This window comes from Tripterygium wilfordii, chromosome 2 (assembly GCF_013401445.1).
Source record: "Tripterygium wilfordii isolate XIE 37 chromosome 2, ASM1340144v1, whole genome shotgun sequence".
Classification (NCBI taxonomy): Eukaryota; Viridiplantae; Streptophyta; class Magnoliopsida; order Celastrales; family Celastraceae; genus Tripterygium; species Tripterygium wilfordii.
This window is the reverse complement of record NC_052233.1, coordinates 9,638,965-9,657,540: the sequence shown is the minus strand read 5'-3', so window position 1 is coordinate 9,657,540 and position 18,576 is coordinate 9,638,965. Positions and strand designations below refer to the sequence as shown.

General features: G+C 36.2%; 2 protein-coding genes across 4 annotated transcripts; one reads left to right on the top strand and one right to left on the bottom strand.

Annotated features, from left to right (window-relative positions):
- The first annotated feature begins 141 nt into the window (after nt 1-141).
- LOC120013125 (diacylglycerol kinase 2) lies at nt 142-6,538 on the top strand. 3 transcript variants are annotated; one of them, XM_038864818.1, is made up of 9 exons: nt 160-409; nt 635-706; nt 1,588-2,800; nt 3,525-3,900; nt 3,975-4,051; nt 5,084-5,203; nt 5,299-5,463; nt 5,750-5,887; nt 6,125-6,538. In XM_038864818.1, the coding sequence occupies exons 3-9, from the start codon at nt 1,679-1,681 to the stop codon at nt 6,272-6,274; spliced, it is 2,148 nt and encodes a 715-aa protein (XP_038720746.1). In that variant the 5' UTR covers nt 160-409; nt 635-706; nt 1,588-1,678; the 3' UTR covers nt 6,275-6,538. The 3 variants fall into 3 exon arrangements, 2 of the variants coding, with proteins under 2 accessions (XP_038720746.1, XP_038720738.1); XM_038864810.1 differs by lacking the exon at nt 635-706; XR_005471363.1 differs by lacking the exons at nt 635-706; nt 6,125-6,538 and having other exon boundaries at nt 142-409; nt 5,334-5,463.
- A 7,660-nt stretch (nt 6,539-14,198) lies between these two features.
- On the bottom strand, nt 14,199-14,712 carry LOC119982865 (auxin-induced protein 6B-like). Its single transcript, XM_038826453.1, has one exon. It carries the CDS (start codon nt 14,675-14,677, stop codon nt 14,351-14,353), a length of 327 nt encoding a protein of 108 aa, XP_038682381.1. The 5' UTR covers nt 14,678-14,712; the 3' UTR covers nt 14,199-14,350.
- Nucleotides 14,713-18,576: the final 3,864 nt, after the last annotated feature.

The window sequence follows — 18,576 nt, the reverse complement described above, 5'->3', positions numbered from 1 at the left end:
AGAAGTTTAACTTGTATCTTCTTGAAAAAATAAAAAGTTTCATCGACGACTCGGCCGGGATTCTGGATCTCGTCGAGTCGACCGGCCTAGAAAGAAAGTCCAATTAAGGATTTCGTTATAGTTGGGGAATCACGAGGGCATTTTCCGTCATTTAAATTGGCAACACGGACACACACGGTAGGGTCGTCCCCCATATCCGACGGCCACCCCAAAACGAGAGGCGTGTTTACTGCGTAAAGGATCCCGCGCTTTCTCTCTCTCATCGCCGTTTATATATATTGAAACATGCATTCGATTCCTAATTCTCTCTCAAAATCGAAAATTCTCCCTCTGATTCACGGATTCACCAGTGCATTATCGAATCCTGAGTTTCTCTTCACTTCTTCAGATCCAAACTCGTCGGCTTCAGGTTAGTTTCGTGTTCCTATCGTTTAGGGTTGTTGATTGCTCAAATCGGAATTCATGTTGATCGTTTTTGTCGATCAAATTGCTGTTCATAGAAAGTTTGCTGCGATTTAGTTTTTTTTATTTATTATTGTTCTTCTCTCTCATGCTTTTGAAATTGTGGTTATGTTCGTTGATTTGCCTTTTGCTATGTTATTGTTGATCTGTTTGTTTTACCGATAAATCCTAGGTTAAGCCGTGGAGCCGTTGTAATTGAAAGGTTGACTGCTTGTATTTTCATTTATCTGAGCTTAGAAAACAGGTAACTCAAGTTATACGAACGTGTTGTGCCTGTCTGGGGTGGTGCTCATTCTTTTTGTTTGGATACAGACTTGATTTATTATCTCCTTGCTATGCTCGGGCTTTGCCGCATGTAAAAAGAAGTTAAAAAAGTTGAATCAAGGATGTTAGTCTTTCTGTTGATTGATAGGATAGAATTTGAAAATTTTGATTTTCATGTTGCGACAAATTAAAGCTAGTCGGTATGAGTGACTATGAGTGTATAGTATGTTGCTCGGTTTTGATCATATGCGGTGGAAAAACTACGATAAATAAATTATGTAAAGTTGGATAGCAGGGGCAAAATGTTTCTACTTACTCTCATATTGATTAACATACCTACATTGATCCTCAGTACCATTGTACCTCAGCAGCCAAAATCTAAGAAACAGACAGAAACTATTTCTATGAATAATTAAAGGTCTCCAAAGCATGTGCCAGAAGAAACCATCTAAAACATGTTTGAGCCTTTGAGGACAATGGTTGGGAGAGAAATTGTATTTACAGATACACTGTTAAATCAACACACAGAAAAAGTATGGATCGGATTTTGATTTTTGAGTAGGCCTCAGTTTTGAGAGGGCTCAGAACCTTAGTAAAGTTATTTAGAGTTGTAAATTAAGAAAGGAATGACATGGAAAGGTCTTTTTCTTTATGTCAGATTGTAATTGTTTGACATACTAGTTATAGTATTTCAGCTCATATTTGAAGTGAACAAGGCTCATGCGTTGTTGCCACTTGCACTCTCTGTTCCTTTTCTGTTACATAGTTAGAATTTTAAATATTTTTTGACATATGTTCTTTTGTCTTTCTTTAGTAATTGAGTTAGTTTGTTTCTCATGAGAGATATTGTTCTTTTGATAGGTTTTGTTGATAAAATCTGTTTGGTGCTCGGTATCATCAGAATTTTCTTCTGAGAAATTGAACTGAAATTGAAAATGAAAAAATTAAAAGCATGATGATTGAGTTTGGAATTTCACTCATGCGGTTGCTGAGCAGTGCCAACGGTTATGGTCCACATATTTTTGGATGGCTATTTACTGGATCATTTGGATTGGTAGTTATAATATTTGCACTTCTTAGATGGCAAAGGAAAACTTCTTTAAATTGGGTTAAAGCTGCTGCCAAAGCAAAGAAGGAAGTGTGGAAAAGGCTAAAACTTCCCCGATTTCCTCATTTATGGATGGAAGATTTTGCTTATGGTGAACAACCTTCCGCATGCTGTGTTTGTCTGACTTCCCTGGTTTCCCCCCAAACTGTCAGTACAAAAGCAGCTTTGCATACGCCTTTTCACCGATGCGCTGTTTGTGGGGTAGCAGCTCATTTCTATTGTTCAGAGTACGCAACAAAGGATTGCAAATATGTGGCACAAGCTGGTTTCGGCCATGTGCGACATCACTGGTCTGAAAGATGGATTAACATGGATGAAAATCCAGAGATGTCTGCTTTCTGCTTTTACTGTGATGAACCATGTGGTGTTCCTTTTATTGATGCTTCTCCTACATGGCATTGCCTATGGTGTCAACGCCTTATACATGTCAAATGTCATGCAAAAATGTTGAAAGAATCTGGTGATATTTGTGATTTGGGTCCTCGTAGAAGGATTATTCTTTCTCCACTCTGTGTGAAAGAAGTCGAAGTACATGCTGGAGGAGGAATACTCAGTTCCATCACTGAAGAAATCATAGCCTCTTCTAATCGAGGGCAAATGAGGAAAAAGCGCAACAGGAACAAAAATGGTAGCGGCCGTGTTGTTAATGGAAAGATAGATGCCTCAGCTACCAATAAAGCCTTGGAATATGTGTTCAATGGGCTAGCTTGTCTGAAGAAATCCAGTAGTGAGGAAAAGAATAACTCCTCAAGGATGGATGGGAGATTATTTGATGTTAAAGGCACCTCGGATGGAGTTATGAAGATAAAAGGTGGACCCACAATTTATGGTCAAGTTAAGAAGTATACATTGGATGATTTGCCCCAGGATGCAAGACCTCTTCTGGTCTTCATCAATGCTAAGAGTGGAGGTCAGCTTGGTCCTTCTCTTCGGAGGAGATTGAATTTGCTGTTAAATCCTGTACAGGTGATGTTCTCACTCTCTGTTTCCAGTCACTGTCCATATTTTTTTTTTAATAATTTTAATGATAACTTGGCATTGATATCCAATGATTCTTTTACTCTACATTGAACTCTTTTTTTTTTGTTTTATGTGTTCTCTACATTGAAGATACTACTGCACCCAGGTAAATTTGAACAGTGTGCTTGTATTTTGCTTTGATCGGTGGCATATATTGTGTTAATATTGTCTATTAGAACTTTAGATAGATTCTAGATGGAGCTTAGAGAATTTCTCTATTTTCTTGTTGATAATTCATCGAATAAAACACTTTTTTTTTTTCAATTTATCTTTCTAAGATGCCCTTCATCGAGCACACAATGCATGTTGCACAAATGCCATTTTAATGAGTGTCACACTAAATTCTTTCTTGAATATGCCCTCTCTTCTTTTTTTTTTGGCGAGTTTCATGTTTTGTCACCTTCTGGCTTAAGAGATAGTTTCTTGAATGTCAATTGATGCACTTGAGTTTGTGAATGATATGAGATTTATCACCCGAGCTTCCACAATGGATTTATAAAACAGTTGTCCAATTCTTTCCTAGTTTTACCGTTGTTTCCCTTCTTTCCTTTCCTTCAATTTTCAATAACTGTGTACCTTTGGGTTGCATCATTCAATGTGCACATATCTGAATTGTATATACAATGGCTTCTTATGTTATTTGACTAACTTCTATTACTTCCCACTGCAGGTGTTTGAATTGAGTTCTTCTCAGGGCCCTGAGGTTGGGTTGGAATTGTTTCGTAATGTGCCATATTTTAGAGTTTTGGTCTGCGGTGGAGATGGCACAGTTGCATGGGTCCTCGATGCAATTGAAAGGCACAATTTCGAATCTCCTCCACCTGTTGCAATTATCCCTCTTGGAACAGGAAATGATTTGTCAAGGGTCTTGCAATGGGGAAGAGGTTTCTCGATGGGTAATGGACATGGTAGCTTAACCACACTTTTGCATGATGTTGATCATGCTGCAGTAACAATGCTAGATCGGTGGAAAGTTTGCATCAGAGGAGAAAACTTAGCAGGCAATCCAGGAAAACCGAAATCCAAGTTCATGATGAACTATTTAGGTAAACTAGTTACGATACGATTTTTAACTATCATATACTGGGATGTTTAATTTTTGCTAATCCTCAGTTTACAGGTATTGGATGTGATGCTAAGGTTGCATATGAATTCCATGTGACACGGCAAGAAAATCCTGGGAAGTTCAGTAGTCAGGTAGCAATTTTTGTCTTAGCTGTTCCATTTATTCCCTGAGAAGAACAGATATTTCGTATTGGTTTGTTTGGATTATTTATTATTACGACATATTTCCTTCTCTCTTCCTGGATTGGGTCATGAGAGTGATTGTGGGCCTTGGTGCCAAATTTTATCTTAGGCTATATTGTGAATTATGACCAAGATTATTTTAGGGTAGTCAAAATTGAAAGCTATTGAGACTTTGAACTTATATCTGAAGTATCGAGGCTTCATTTCTTTGTAAACAGTACAGCAATAGCATTAACGTATATGTCGTGTGTATTGTGAAGAACAATTCAGCTATTCATTTCTCTACTTCAGTTGTTTTGTTTCCTTGGGTTTCATTATTTTCAGCAGCTTGTATACTGGAATTGTATAGGAAGAAATACCAACCTCTCTAAGAGAAACAGCAGACCTTTAGATATTAGCTATTGCTGTGAAAAGGATTAGGCTGGAGGTTGAAATGCAAATTCAAAAAAGGAACCATAGACTGTGATGGAGAATATCTCCTACTTTCTCTGTATTTTTTTTTTATCAGTTACCAAAGAAAGAGAACATATTCAATGCAACATGTTCTGTCTTACTGATTTTATCTTTCTGTTGAACATGGCATAATAATTGAACACATATTATTGGTGCTCGGTTTTAAAGGGCATTGGTTCAACGTAGAAAATGTAAGTGTTGCTATCCTCACTTGAGGTACACAGTTGGCAAGTCAAGTGCTCTATTGAACTTCTGTTCCTATGGCAATGTAAATGCATGCTACTCTAATCATTGGACACATGCCTAGGTTGCCTTTGGTTATGCATCATGAGACCATGAAGAGTAATATGAGCCTGTTTTATGGTGATTGATTCTGGTTATGTCCAATGTTGAAATGTACAAATGTGTTACGTTTTTTCAATAGTTTTTGTTAGCTTTTCTGGAAAAAGTTATGATCTAGTCATCTAGGGAACGACTTGTCTTCATTGTGGTGTTGTGCTTGATTAGCTAACAAAATTGCATGGACAGTTTGTAAATAAATTGCGTTATGCAAAAGAAGGTGCAAGGGATATAATGGACAGAACTTGTGCTGATTTGCCATGGCAAGTTTGGCTTGAGGTTGACGGGAAGGACATCCAAATCCCAAAGGTACATGATCTCTTTACTTGTTTCTTTTCTTTGCATATTTAGGTCTTAGTTCCTTACATGCACTGAAGGCTTCCCTTTCAATCTTTTCCCTCCAGGACTCTGAGGGTCTAATTGTACTGAACATTGGCAGCTACATGGGCGGAGTGGATCTTTGGCAAAATGACTATGAACATGATGATGATTTCAGTGCTCAGTCTATGCAAGATAAAATGCTTGAAGTTGTATGCATACATGGAGCATGGCATCTTGGCAAACTTCAGGTGTGCTGTTTTCGTGGTTTACAACTGATTACTTTGGCAGGCTTTGAGTGGGTTGGGGTTCTTTGAATTGGAAGATTTGATCCAAAGCATTGCTTCATGGTGGTGTCAAAACAACATTAAAAAAAGTAGTCCTTTTGTGTTTCCTGGAACTTTTTGCCTCTCATTTGAACAAGTGAGATTGAGGAGTTATTGATGTTAATACATCTCGACTTTTTGGCACTCAACTTTGTTCTGAGTTTTTCTTTTTCTTTGATAATTTGATATTAATGCTTATTCTGCTGGGTAGGTTGGACTTTCTCAAGCTAGGCGGCTTGCGCAAGGCAAACAAATAAAAATTCATGCTTCCAGTCCTTTCCCAGTTCAAATAGATGGGGAACCGTTTATCCATCAACCTGGCTGCTTGGAGATAACCCACGATGGGCAGGTATCATATATCTTGCTTCTTATGATGTAGTTTAATCCTTATATCACACGGTAAAGTTGATTTTTTTTTTATAGAAATATTTGCTTATCTGTGATTAGAAAGTATTTTGTTACACTTTGATGACTTGAAGCTGCAAAAATAAACAAAATACGGTTACATATTCCATTGCGTTCAAATTTCAAAAATTTGTCGGAAAGTAGATTGTATCATTTTGATTGTTTGGCTGTGTGTGTGTAGGTGTTCATGTTGAGAAGGGCCACGGAGGAACCCAGAGGCCAAGCATCTGCTATAATGGCAGATATCTTACTGGAAGCAGAGTGCAAAGGAATCATCAATGCATCTCAGAAAAAAACTCTTCTCCAACAGTTGGCTCTCAATTTATCTTGAGTTTAGTGTGTGGACACCATGCCTCCCTGTTCTCCTCATCTTCACCTGCTAACATGCCTTTTCCCCCACGATTTTGGCTCCCTCGGTTGCATATAACAAAAATATATATATTATTGTACAACTACTTTTTGTAGGAACAGTTTTTTTTTTACCACGAGAGTTTTTCTAGAGCCACTAATCGATGTAGAAGAGACTGTATAAATGAACAATACCCTGAGAGAATCAATTGTCAGTTTGTCAAGTTCTTTTACTTTTTATGTCAAATTATGTTTGCAAACTGTTGGGGTCTCTACTTTCTGATTGTGTATTTTGATGCATAAGATGGACTGGAAACTCGTTTTTGGAACATATCGTGGATATATTACACTTTATATATTTGAAATTTTAAGATATATCTGATTGCTATGATCCCTTAACTCGTCACTTTACCCTGTCAATGTCGGGTATGTATGACATGGATATTGGTATGCTATCAGGACTCTTAACTTTACATTGTCTCCCTCTATGACAGTTTTCAATTTGAAGAACTGGACACACAGATATGTACTTATAGTCAACATCCATACCCGAGTCCAGGTATCATAGTCTGATTGAATTTAGGAAATGATTTTATACATTAATTAGATTCAGACTTGCCTTGTGGACTCGATAACAAAAGCAAAAAGACAACTAGATTTTGCGGAAGTCTTCATCCGGTTGATGCATTAGCTTACAGAAAAACAACTCCCGTCCTTTTTAACATTTGTTGCTTGGGAACATTCACAAACAGCCTGCTCTTTTGGTTTTATCATCTTTTCTGCTTTGAATTTGTCATAACATCGATGCACCCAGGAGACAGATTGATTCATTACTTTGTTTATTTGCATCTGTGCATGTATTTGCCACTTTTTTTTCCTTGGAATTTTGTGATGAAATACGGACACTTTATATCCATTACGTGCATTTACAATGTTTTAGAATTGACTAGCCAGCTTTATTGTATTTGTTACACAATGGTGACTTTCTTTCTACTTTCCAGACCCCAAATTTCAGCTGATTGCCCAATATCGCCCAGAAAAAGCAAATGAACTATGCAGATTGCAGGGTAATACGTTATCGATCATGCATGGTTTCTCGACCATTTTAAGGAAACAATTGTGTATCTATGGAAAAAAACCTAAATATGGTAAACAACATAGGACAATTTTTTGTAACCTACTATTTTGCCCCATAAACCTCGTAGTGATGTGCTGCACCATGTTTGAGCCCTTGTGGAGGGAGTGCACCACCTGTCCGAAATATATAAAGCATGGACCCTGTAATAATCAACATTTGTATATGACAATATTGTTGTGTCACTCACAAGGGAAGGGAAGGGACAGGACAGGACATGAAATGAAATGAAGGGTAAGATTTGAACTTCGAAGCATGCATGCACTGATGCACAGCTTCTTGAACGTTAGACAAAAAAGTGGAACTAACAGTATATATGAAGAAAAATACAGACAGACTGTATTGATTTGATACAAGGACGTACGGGACCCATCTGCCTCCTTCTACAGTCTACACATATGTATGTGCACTAATAAGACAGAAACAACACATCTACGTGAAGCTCAAGTATTCACACTCTCCCTCTCTCTTTCCCATGTGACTTACACTGAGAATTTCCCAGCCCAAGATGAAGATGCCCACCGGACAACTGAACCAGTTCACGCTGGCGACAAGTAAGATCGGGCTTAAGCTTAAGCTGTCGTGTAGGGAGAATGAGGCCGAAACTCACAAAAGAGAGTTAACTAGACAAAGTCTTTGACTAATGCAAAGAAATAATGCTGAAACTGCTGTGCACTGGAGTTGAACTTGCAACCCTCCTATATTTATAAAGAGCTACCACAATCAACTCCATTATCCCATAAAATAATACTTAAAATAATTTGGGTTAGATGAAGACATGATAACTCTGTAATACACATATATAACACATGCATTATATATTAAATGAAAAACGGTACTCAGATTGTATAACTATATAAAAAAAAAAAAATATATATATATATATATATATATACATGCCATGGATATGCGGGTGCCGAGTGGTACAGAGATAGAAGAGGTGCATTGACAATAAATACATGACGAAGCTGTCAAAGCAGGAACAGAAAAAAGGTGATGGTCTCCTTCTTTATGACACAACAACAAAGTTCATGGTTTCATTTCCCAAGAGAAAAGTCAGATAGTCGTCATTTACTCTCCCTGGAATTGATGTTGTTTGGCTTTTCAAAAGCTAGAAATTTGTACTCTCTACTTCTTCACTTCCTTCCACCAGAGAAAAAGCCAACCAGCCAGCCTATTTCAGATCATCAAGCCAATTATGTATTTCCAAGCATAGTAAACTGATTTCAATGGCTTCAAAAAGGTCTAATAAGTAATACCCACAAATGTTCATCCTCTCTTTCTTTCTGTCTTTCTTTCTTTTTCTCTTGGTTCTAGGTTTTAGATTTTTCGTTTGCATGAATTGTGTGAGAGCTAGGACGATGATGTTGATATATATTGATATGAGATCTAGTGATGAGCGAGAAACTCGCTGGCTTTTCTCGTTAACAGTTAACATATGTGTCTATATATATAAATGTATATATGTATGTAAGGTATCTATCTCTTCATGATCACTCACTCTTCCACATGACAGTGCCATAAATATGTTCATTCACATCTCTATTACATTACAAAATCACAATAAATTCAATAGCTACGTTTCAATGGGGTCTTCACCCCCCATATCTCTTCTTTTCAAGAAAAGGAGCTAGCTAGATCATTATCAGTGACAAAAAAAAAGTTCAAAATTAGAAATTCCATTGAATTGAAATAACCCATTAAGGGTATTATCATCAAAGCAATTAAAAAGTTGTAAAAAAACAATTTAATTGCAAATGTTATCAGCTTTATGGGTTAGGGTTTGTCATTATATACCAATTAAGGAAATGTTCATCTTCATTTTATCTCTAATAATTCTGGAATTAAATAATGCTGGAATTAATTTGAAGGAATGGAGTCCTGGTCATCCCCATGTGAAGTGGGAAAAAAGGGTTGAATTAATTTGAAACAGTAGTGGAATTAAATGGTAAAAAAAGAATTACAAGACTATATGGGTCTAGGGCTCCTAGTTCTGGGGTTGCAGCCTTGCAGGCAAGTATTTGACATGTAATAGGGTGTTTTACTCTTCTATTACAGTCTTACAGTACATTCTATCTTGTCCACGTGAAATGAACATTCGAGTAGTTTAATGGTTCCTTGTATCAATTATTGCACCCTAATTAAGAATGATTAACAACTGCCTTTTGTGGGCTTGTGTATTATAATGCACATATATATATATATACATGTATGTATATATGTATACACAGAGAGAGAGAGAGAGGAGCAGAAGAAGGAGGAGGAGGAGGAGGTGAAGTACTGCCATACATGGTGCTTAATTACAATTAAGAGCTTAAGAAAAATAAATAAATCTCATATATATATTTATATATATATATAGATAAGTTTCATTTGCTTGAAATGAAGAAACAAAAAATTGAAACCCATGTGAGATCTTGCATCAAGCTAGTGAGAAAGCTTAGAAGACCCTTCAAAGTTGTTGAATTGCAATCAAAGAGAAACTCCTTAGCTAGAACCTGCTGGTCATCAAGTAGCTAGAAGAATAGACCCTGAAAGGAAAAAAGAAAACCCAGATATGCATATAGAATTTGAACTATACATACACATGTATATGCTTTCATATAGACAGTTTTCTATAGAAATCACAACCTGCACTACTAATACACAACACAATTAGCGAGTTAGAGCAATGAAATTGATGATGATACAAAAGCTAGTTAAAAACCAGAAAATTCTTCTTTTTTTTTTTGGTAACCGAGAATTCTCTATCCCAACATGTCCATCGGAAAAACCCGACAATTTACCGAACATGAAAACTTACTTACCACAAAACAAGTGATATATACGTGTGTGTGTCTTCCTCCAGTACTTGAAAGTTGAAGAGAGAACTGCAACAGTGAATGAATGTTGGTTGGGAGGAATGAAGCCTGGTCCGAGAATCATTTAGGCCATTTTTGTTCACTTCACATGAATGAAAAAGATCAAAAATCACACCTTGATGACCTCGAGCCAGACAACATTCCTCTCACCCTAACCTTCACATATATAATATATAGCTAACTAGCAATAGAGATCAGCAACATCAAACGTGCATACATGTTTGAGGGGAATGAAGCCTGGTCCGAAGCCTTAACAACGTTAGTACTAGACTGTTTGTTCCCTTGAGAACCCACAACCTTTGTTTAAGCCTCGAGCCAGCCAACATTCCCCTCAACACACCCTTATGATGATAGAAGAACCTTAGCTAACCCACACCACAACCAAATGTAGAGATATATGTATATAAATAGAATCCAAAAGCCTGAGAAAGAGAGGAGTAGAGAGAGAGAGAGAGAGAGAGAGAGAGAGAGAGAGAGAGACCCAAATGGCCAAATGTACCTAATTTAGCTTATGAGAAAATGGGGTCCTTAATAAAACTTGGATAAACCACCCTCAAAAGCATACACCTCACCTGTACTTACTCCACCACTAAAAATCATGCTAAACCCATATTTATTATCTTTGATTTCCTAGGCTTTTTTTTTTTATGGTTATTGACTCCCTTAATAACAAGATAATAATGATCATAAATTTGATATCTCAATTATTGAGTTGTATGCACAAGATTTCATATACATCATGCAAAACATGTACGGTTCACGAATTCACTTGAATCATATATATCGAACTCAACAATTAAGATAATTAAAATACTAACTGCTCGGATCTATATTATTTTCGATAACAATATAATAATCTCTATTATTTTCTCCCTCTCCCTCTCCCTCTCCCTCTGATTGTTGTCGTTGTTAGTCAAACGGAAACAGAAGACAGAAACAGAAAAGCAGAACGAGACAAAATGGGTATTTAATTAAAAAAACAACATTATATGACAATAGAGACAAGCCTCTTATACGTAGGCCCCATAATAATGTATGTATATATTGAATGCGATTCTATCATCATTACCTTATTATTTTTAGCTTCTCTCTTCTCCTACTTTCAACTGTTCCTCTGATCTTCAATACCCCACGCACGCCCACCTAGGGCTCAGCTCACTCATCATCTATAATCTTTTATTAATTTTATCTCTTTAATTAGTTTGTTTTATTATAGAATTGTTTAAATTTTGAGTCTTATTAATTATATTCTGTTGAATTATTATTATTTATCCCATTAAGTCATTCATATATTCAAAGCCTTTTGGTCCTTTTTCTCTGTTGATTGGACATGAAACAACCACTCAAATTAAGCCTGATGTACTATTTTATAGTACATATATATATATATATATATATATACACCAGCTGTTCTTGGTGTCCGATCTATTTATTCTTGTCTCCGAATAATCAATTTCTTTAAATTCAGTTTAAGCTACCTAGCGTAGTTGTTGGTCCTTTTCTCTATAGTTTAGGTTACGTAGCTTCACCTAATCATATTTATCATATTCAATGGTCAAATATGTTCGAAAGATTCAATGAACTAGATAATTAATTTCAATTCTTTTAATGCTAGCAGGACAATGAATCAAACCTGCATTAATTAATTTGGTTAATTTCTTGTACTTATTTGGTAGCGTAGATTTCACAGTAATTTATTTATTTATATGGTGAAACTTTTAATGTTTATTTTATGATAGATCTTTGCACCTATATTGAAATGAAGAAAGAAAAATCATTGTGTAATTAATGTGATATGGAGCGATGATATTCCAATGTATCTTGCCTAATGAAGGTTAGTTTTTTCCAAAACAGTGTATATACACACACACACATATGTATGTATGTATATGTTTTAAAACTCCCTCTGATGAACATTGAAATAGGTGTTGCAGATCATGAGCTTTCAGGTATGTCATGGTGGTACAAAATTCAAGTCCCACAAAAGAAGTTAATATTGGTAAATGTACTCAAAAGTATAAAAGACATTTTCCTTTAATAACTTCCAATGGAGATCTTCCTCTTACTGTGTACTGAGCAATGAGCTATGTCATAATATTATAATTTGATTGATTTCTTTCCTTAAAAATGCACTTTGGTTTACATGTTTAAGTCATGATGTAACATTATGCGAAAATTTATTTATTTATAGTATGAGCGAGTTAATCGGCTAAAGTTTAGATCCATGTCAGCTATCTAAAAAATAAGTTTTTATGGTGTCGTTTTCAATTTTAAAAAAAATCTTATGCTTATATTGCAAACTAATTTTGACGTGAAAAATCTTTTTTTTTTTGGGTGCTTAGTGTTCTTCAAATGTGTACACATATATATTTTTTAATATCTTAGAAAAGAAAGTTGTTAAATGATTTCTACAAATATGGTTATTTAGGGCATGGGAGTGACGCCAAACAGTGTCTTCCGTGTAACACGTCACGGCAAAGACGGCGAATATGGAACTCGAAATCTAATCCGTCCAAATGCCTTCATCCAACGGCTACAATATATCTATACCTGAAAACCGGGCAAGTCGGTGTCAGCGGAGGCAACGGATCAGGACCCTTAAGGCAAGAAAGAGCCCGACTAACGAGGAGAAGAAAATAAACCTATAACCAAACAACGACAACAACAAAAGGTTTACGATTTCAAATTAATCGCCGTGATGTATGCGGACCCCACTATCCCAGGAGGACAGATCATACCGGCTAGTCAAAAAGCACAAGTAAGGAACGGACGGTCCAGATTCGTCTCTCATTGAACGCAGCAGGGATCGCCACGTGAGGTTATTAAATGCGTCTGTACTACGAGCAAAGCGTGTGTGGGGTCCAAAGACAGAAGGCGAGTGTATGTATTAACAGCTCTGACTGACACGTAGGGCCTACGTGGGGACCATATCTGGGGATTGCTGCAATTATGGGTTAATGATGATGATGATAGGCTTTATGAGGGAGCCGAACATGCGCGATATATTGCGGATTTCTCGGGGTAGAGAGAGGTCCAGGTTTATGCTATTTGGGCTGACCCGGTTCGGAACATTACAGCCCGTTTTCTCTCTCTTTTTGGGCTCTTTTAAGGATAAAGCCCTTTTTTCATTCTCTTTTGGGGTAAGGGTTTGAAAATGGGCCGAGCCTCGTGTAGTCGAACATTTTAAGCCCAAATCAGACTGACCCTCGTATTCAAAGCCCAAAATGTCTTCAATTGATATGATAAAAAAACACGTGAGAAAAATAGTAGAATATTTATGTGATTTAATTTTAATTAAAAAAGAAAAATCTTTCTAACTGTTTATCTGGCTCACACTCACTCAAGTTGGTATGGCACTTTTATCATATCCATTAACAGTTTGGGCCCATAACCAACTTTGTCCGTAGTACTCGTTGTCTCTAATTCAATTTCATTTGAATTAAAACTCGAAATCAAACCTTATAGAGAGGCTAAAATATTATATATGTGCTTAGACTATAGCAGTTTTCTCGATTATGTCCTTAAACTATTTTTTTTCTTCATTCTATCCTCAAACTATTGTTTTCCACATGGTTTCTATCCTGAGTCAGCATTCCGGTGTTGACTCCGGCGAAAATGCTGACGTGACATCCATGTGATTATAAAATAAAATAAAAAACTCGTCGGAGTTCAGATGACACGTCAGCATTTTCGTCGGAGTCAACACCGAAAAGTTGACTGAGGAGAGAAACCATGTGGAAAATAATAGTTTAAGGATAGAATGAAGAAAAAAAATAATTTAAGGACATAATAGAGAAAAATGTGATAGTCTAAGGACATATTTAATATTTTAGCCATCGAATTTAAGCCTCCCCGATTCTGTATTAAAAAAAAAAAAAAATACAAAGGATAGTCCGCCGTAGAATTGTATACGATTTTCAGTTCATTCATTCACTGTGCGTAAAAGGCCGATGATCTATCTTACATCAAGCGAGCACAGGATGCATGACAAAAAAAAAGGAACATTAATCTAACACCGATACATATACCGACATTAGATCTACGTATGTATAGATATAGTAGTCTAACAAGAGTGAAAGGACAAAGATAGAGGAAGGTGGCGGCTATGATGGTGGTGACGATGATCGGATTCCTTCTGGATCCGCCACCGGAGATGAAGAAAATCGTCCACAGAACAAGGTAACCTTAACGGACCATCCGAATGGTACCCATAAACCTCATGAGCTCTCTCCAAAAGAGTCTTGAAAAGAGGGTGGTACAGATATGATATCGGAATCACAAACCTTTGAAACCCACAATCTTCTTCTCCATCTGGTTCTTGTTCTTGTAATCCTACCTCCACCACAAGCCACCCCTTCTTTACTTTGCTCTTCTTGTTTTCCTCCTCCATCTTGATAATAGTAGTCTTTCGTATGTGAGTGGGAAGGAATATATATATATATATATATATATATGGTGGTGGTGTGGAGAAAAAAGTGTGTTTATTTTGGGTGGTAGTTCGTACAGTATACGGAATCCTCCTATTACTATTAGTGGTGGTAGGCTTTTGGAGGACGACGACTACTACTACTTTGTTTATTATTCAAATCCCCTTATAACTAACTCTTTGGTGCTGGATTGAGACGTTACTGTTGCTCATTCTCCTATACAAAATTGTGCCTCATTAATCAAAGTGCCCAACTGAAAGTCTGAAACGACCCTGGCCTTCACTGTACCACAAATAACAAAACCCCTTTTTCCCATTCTAATTAGACCTTGAATAATAATTATTTTTTTGCAATGAAACATACTTTTAATTTCTTGTGTGTGTTTCTAAGTCTGATTGTCTTGTGGTTTTGGGTTTAAGTCTCCGGCAATATGATGCAGCGAGAATTCATTGAAGGTAGATTGACTTTTCTCGAGGAATGTCATAACCCTATTATTTAAGGTTGTAAACTCTCATTAGAGTCTCTAACTCTACTTTCATTCAGTTCTCGGTGAATTGAGCAAGTAGAAGTTGTATTTCTTATCGTAATCGCTTTGTCCACCACGCTCTATGTCACAATACGTGCACAAGGGATGCCCCAGTTGAAAACCACATCAAGACTGGATCTTTGATTATCAACCTTCACTTCTTTTTTCTTTTTAAAGTGAATTAGAATTATATTATGTTATGTGCTTATGTGTGCTATTCAACACCAATTGATTTATTTATATACATTAATATTAAGGATTTTGATAGTGCATTATATATGTATCATCATCACAATGCAAGCGATTAAGCGAAGAAGACAACGCACCTTTTGGATTTCTCAAAAAGGCAATGATATTGGTCAAAAGAAATGGCCGCTTGGTACTTCATTTTGATTACTTGATTAGGATCCCCCCATATTTCTACATCTTCTCGATTAGGATCTTAATTAATATCTAGTTAAAAATTAAGATTCATATTCAACTAGTGAAAATGTCAACTTGCTCATTCATATAACATATTCACATCACCACTTGCCTACACCTCGACCTCATGCATAGTCAATCACTGGCAAGCCTTCAGCCATATGCCTTTTCCTTCAGGCATCTTGAACCTACCTCAGGACTTGAACTTGTTGTGGTTTTATTCGCTCATTCATGCATTGAAGAGCTATTGTGTTAAGCAGTACCATTGAAGAGTAGTTTTTTGGGCAAATCTGGGACTACTGTCCGGACACCTCGAGTTCAGAATTCCATATTTCATACCCGAGGTAAAATTCGATTGATTAGGACCCAGTCTGATCGATCAGCCTTAGATGACGAAGTCTGTAGTATAAATTCAAATTTTTGTAAGGGTTTTTTCCTGAGTTCACACAAACACTTTGAGAGCCGACTTTTGTGAGAGAAAACATTCTTTGTGAGTGAGAGAGAGCTCTAGAAGCTTAATCTTGTTGTATTGGTGGATTCTCCACTTGGATTTCTCTTCTCCAACATAGTGAAAAAGATCTTTACCGCCCAAGGACGTAGGCAAATTTGTCGAACCTTGTAAATTTCGTGTTTCTTTACTTCTTGCTTGATTTACTTTCTTATTTGGTGATTGGATGCTTGATTGATCAACCTATTTGGTGTTATTGTGTGAGTAATTATTTGATTTAGCACAAGACTTGTCCAATCTTTGACGATGAACCGCAATTCAAACATTATCTTTGCCAACCAATGATCACATCATTCCTTTTCTTGACACACGTCTTCTGCAAATCGTTCTCCTCCATGTTAGCCTAACACCTCGCTTTCATGTGGCTCAGCTTAACTATGAATATCCTACCTTTTTCCTAAAGATGGTAAGTCTATTACTCTGACAAAAACTCAATACATTTACTCCCAAAGCCCTCATTGAAATAGCCTACTAACTCGCAGTCCATCATCGAACCTACAGATCCCAAACACTATCCCCTGTTGTGCCTCTCACTGCAGACAAAACCTTCATTCTTGCATCCTATGCACTCCTTTCCCTTTTTTGGCCTTACGGACTTGACCGTCAGAACCTCTTCGACTAGCACCCCACAATACCTAAAGTTTTTCGATTGTCCCTACCTACGTGTCTTGTAAATCGTTAGTGACCCACCTTAACTTTTTTTAATTGTAATTCAAGCACCTACCCTCCACACCACATCGCCCCCATCGGTGTTGCAAATCTAAAGACAATATTTCAATTCCTTTTTTTTTTTTTTTTCGTTCTTTAGATAATTGAAGATTTAACAAAATGATGCTGCTAAAATACAGACTATAGTGGACTAATTGGCAGGGTCGTTTTCGATGTTGAGGATCACATTGGACTGGTAAAGGTGGTGGGAGATATAATATACCATGGTATTGTACCAAGATTGTACTACTAGATTGATATCCATCGCTCATGTCAATCCTACTTTACAAATATATTTTACTATTGTTTTTGGTGGGTGCAATGAATAAAGGTGTTGGAGATATTAGTAGATATTCGGATGCCCGTCCCCTCCCAGTCATACTCCTTTAAGTTATCTTCTCTTTATATCACACGTGTTTATATATATGTGAAACTTGAAGTTGCTTAGATTTCACTAAATTGGATTTTAAGAGTGTGTTTGGATTGAGAGATTTGGAGAGAAGAGAAATGAAGTTTCCTTTCAATTCTTTTATTTGGATAGTTTATAAAAAATTAAGGGGAGGGGTTTGAGGGGATTTGGGAGGAATATTTCAATAAATTTTTATCAAAATTATTCCGCCCCAAAATGGAGTCATTTGGAGGGAAGGAGTGACTAATTAGGTTATTTATAAGTTAAAAACTTATTTTGCCTTTGTACATAATATTTTAACATATAAAATAAGGATAAATTAGTAAATTAAACTAATTTTCTTTTTTTTCTTTTTTATCTATTCAAATATGAGAGAGAGAAAAATGTTCTACCTTCCCTTCCTTTTTCTTTCATTCCTCCTAAATCCCTCAATCCAAACACACTCTAACTCAACATAATCATAACAATTTTTACTCTCTCTCTTCTATTTTAAAAAGACCATTTTTTAATAATTTTGACTGAGTTGGAAGCTTGAGATATATAGTAATACCATTCAATTAAAGCAATACAAAACTTGTAAAGACGAAATCATGCTGATATTAGGTCTAGAACGAACAATACTTTTTTTAATTGTTTTAGTTGAATTTGTGCGATGCTCTTGCAAATATCCATTTACAATTAATACTTTCTTTACTTTAAAAAAAGGAGAAAGCAATATATTAAACTTAAGTCTTGAACATGATTATAACCATGAAATTGCTAAGTCATTTGTGCTTTCCTTTATAGTCGTCGGTCACATGGAATGGCTACAAATATTCTACAAGTCCAATCAATAGAGGTAATTGACTAAGGATCATTCAAAATGGAATGTGTTCGATTTAATCCATAGAACATAGAGTCAAGTAACGTTCTTGTATTTTATTTTGCTCCAAGAATGGTTTTTTTTTTTTTTAAAGAAACAAACCTTTATTAAACTAGACAAAGTCTGGACGGGATACCTCTACAACATCATCCTAAAAAGAAAAAATACAGATAACAAAAGGATAAGAGAAGAAGTGGACTAAACAAGAATGGTTCTTTTTTAGTTCCATGAAAATGGAAAGGTACAAGGCCACGTACAAGATTCTCCACACAACTCTTCCAATTGGAAAAGATATACGTGTGGCCCACCATTGGCAATTAACACTTATCTTCTAATATTTATGATGATTTAGATAAGAAAACATTTAAGTACACAATTAGTCAACCAAAATGGTCCTATTCTTTGACTTCTCATGTGTGTACAATG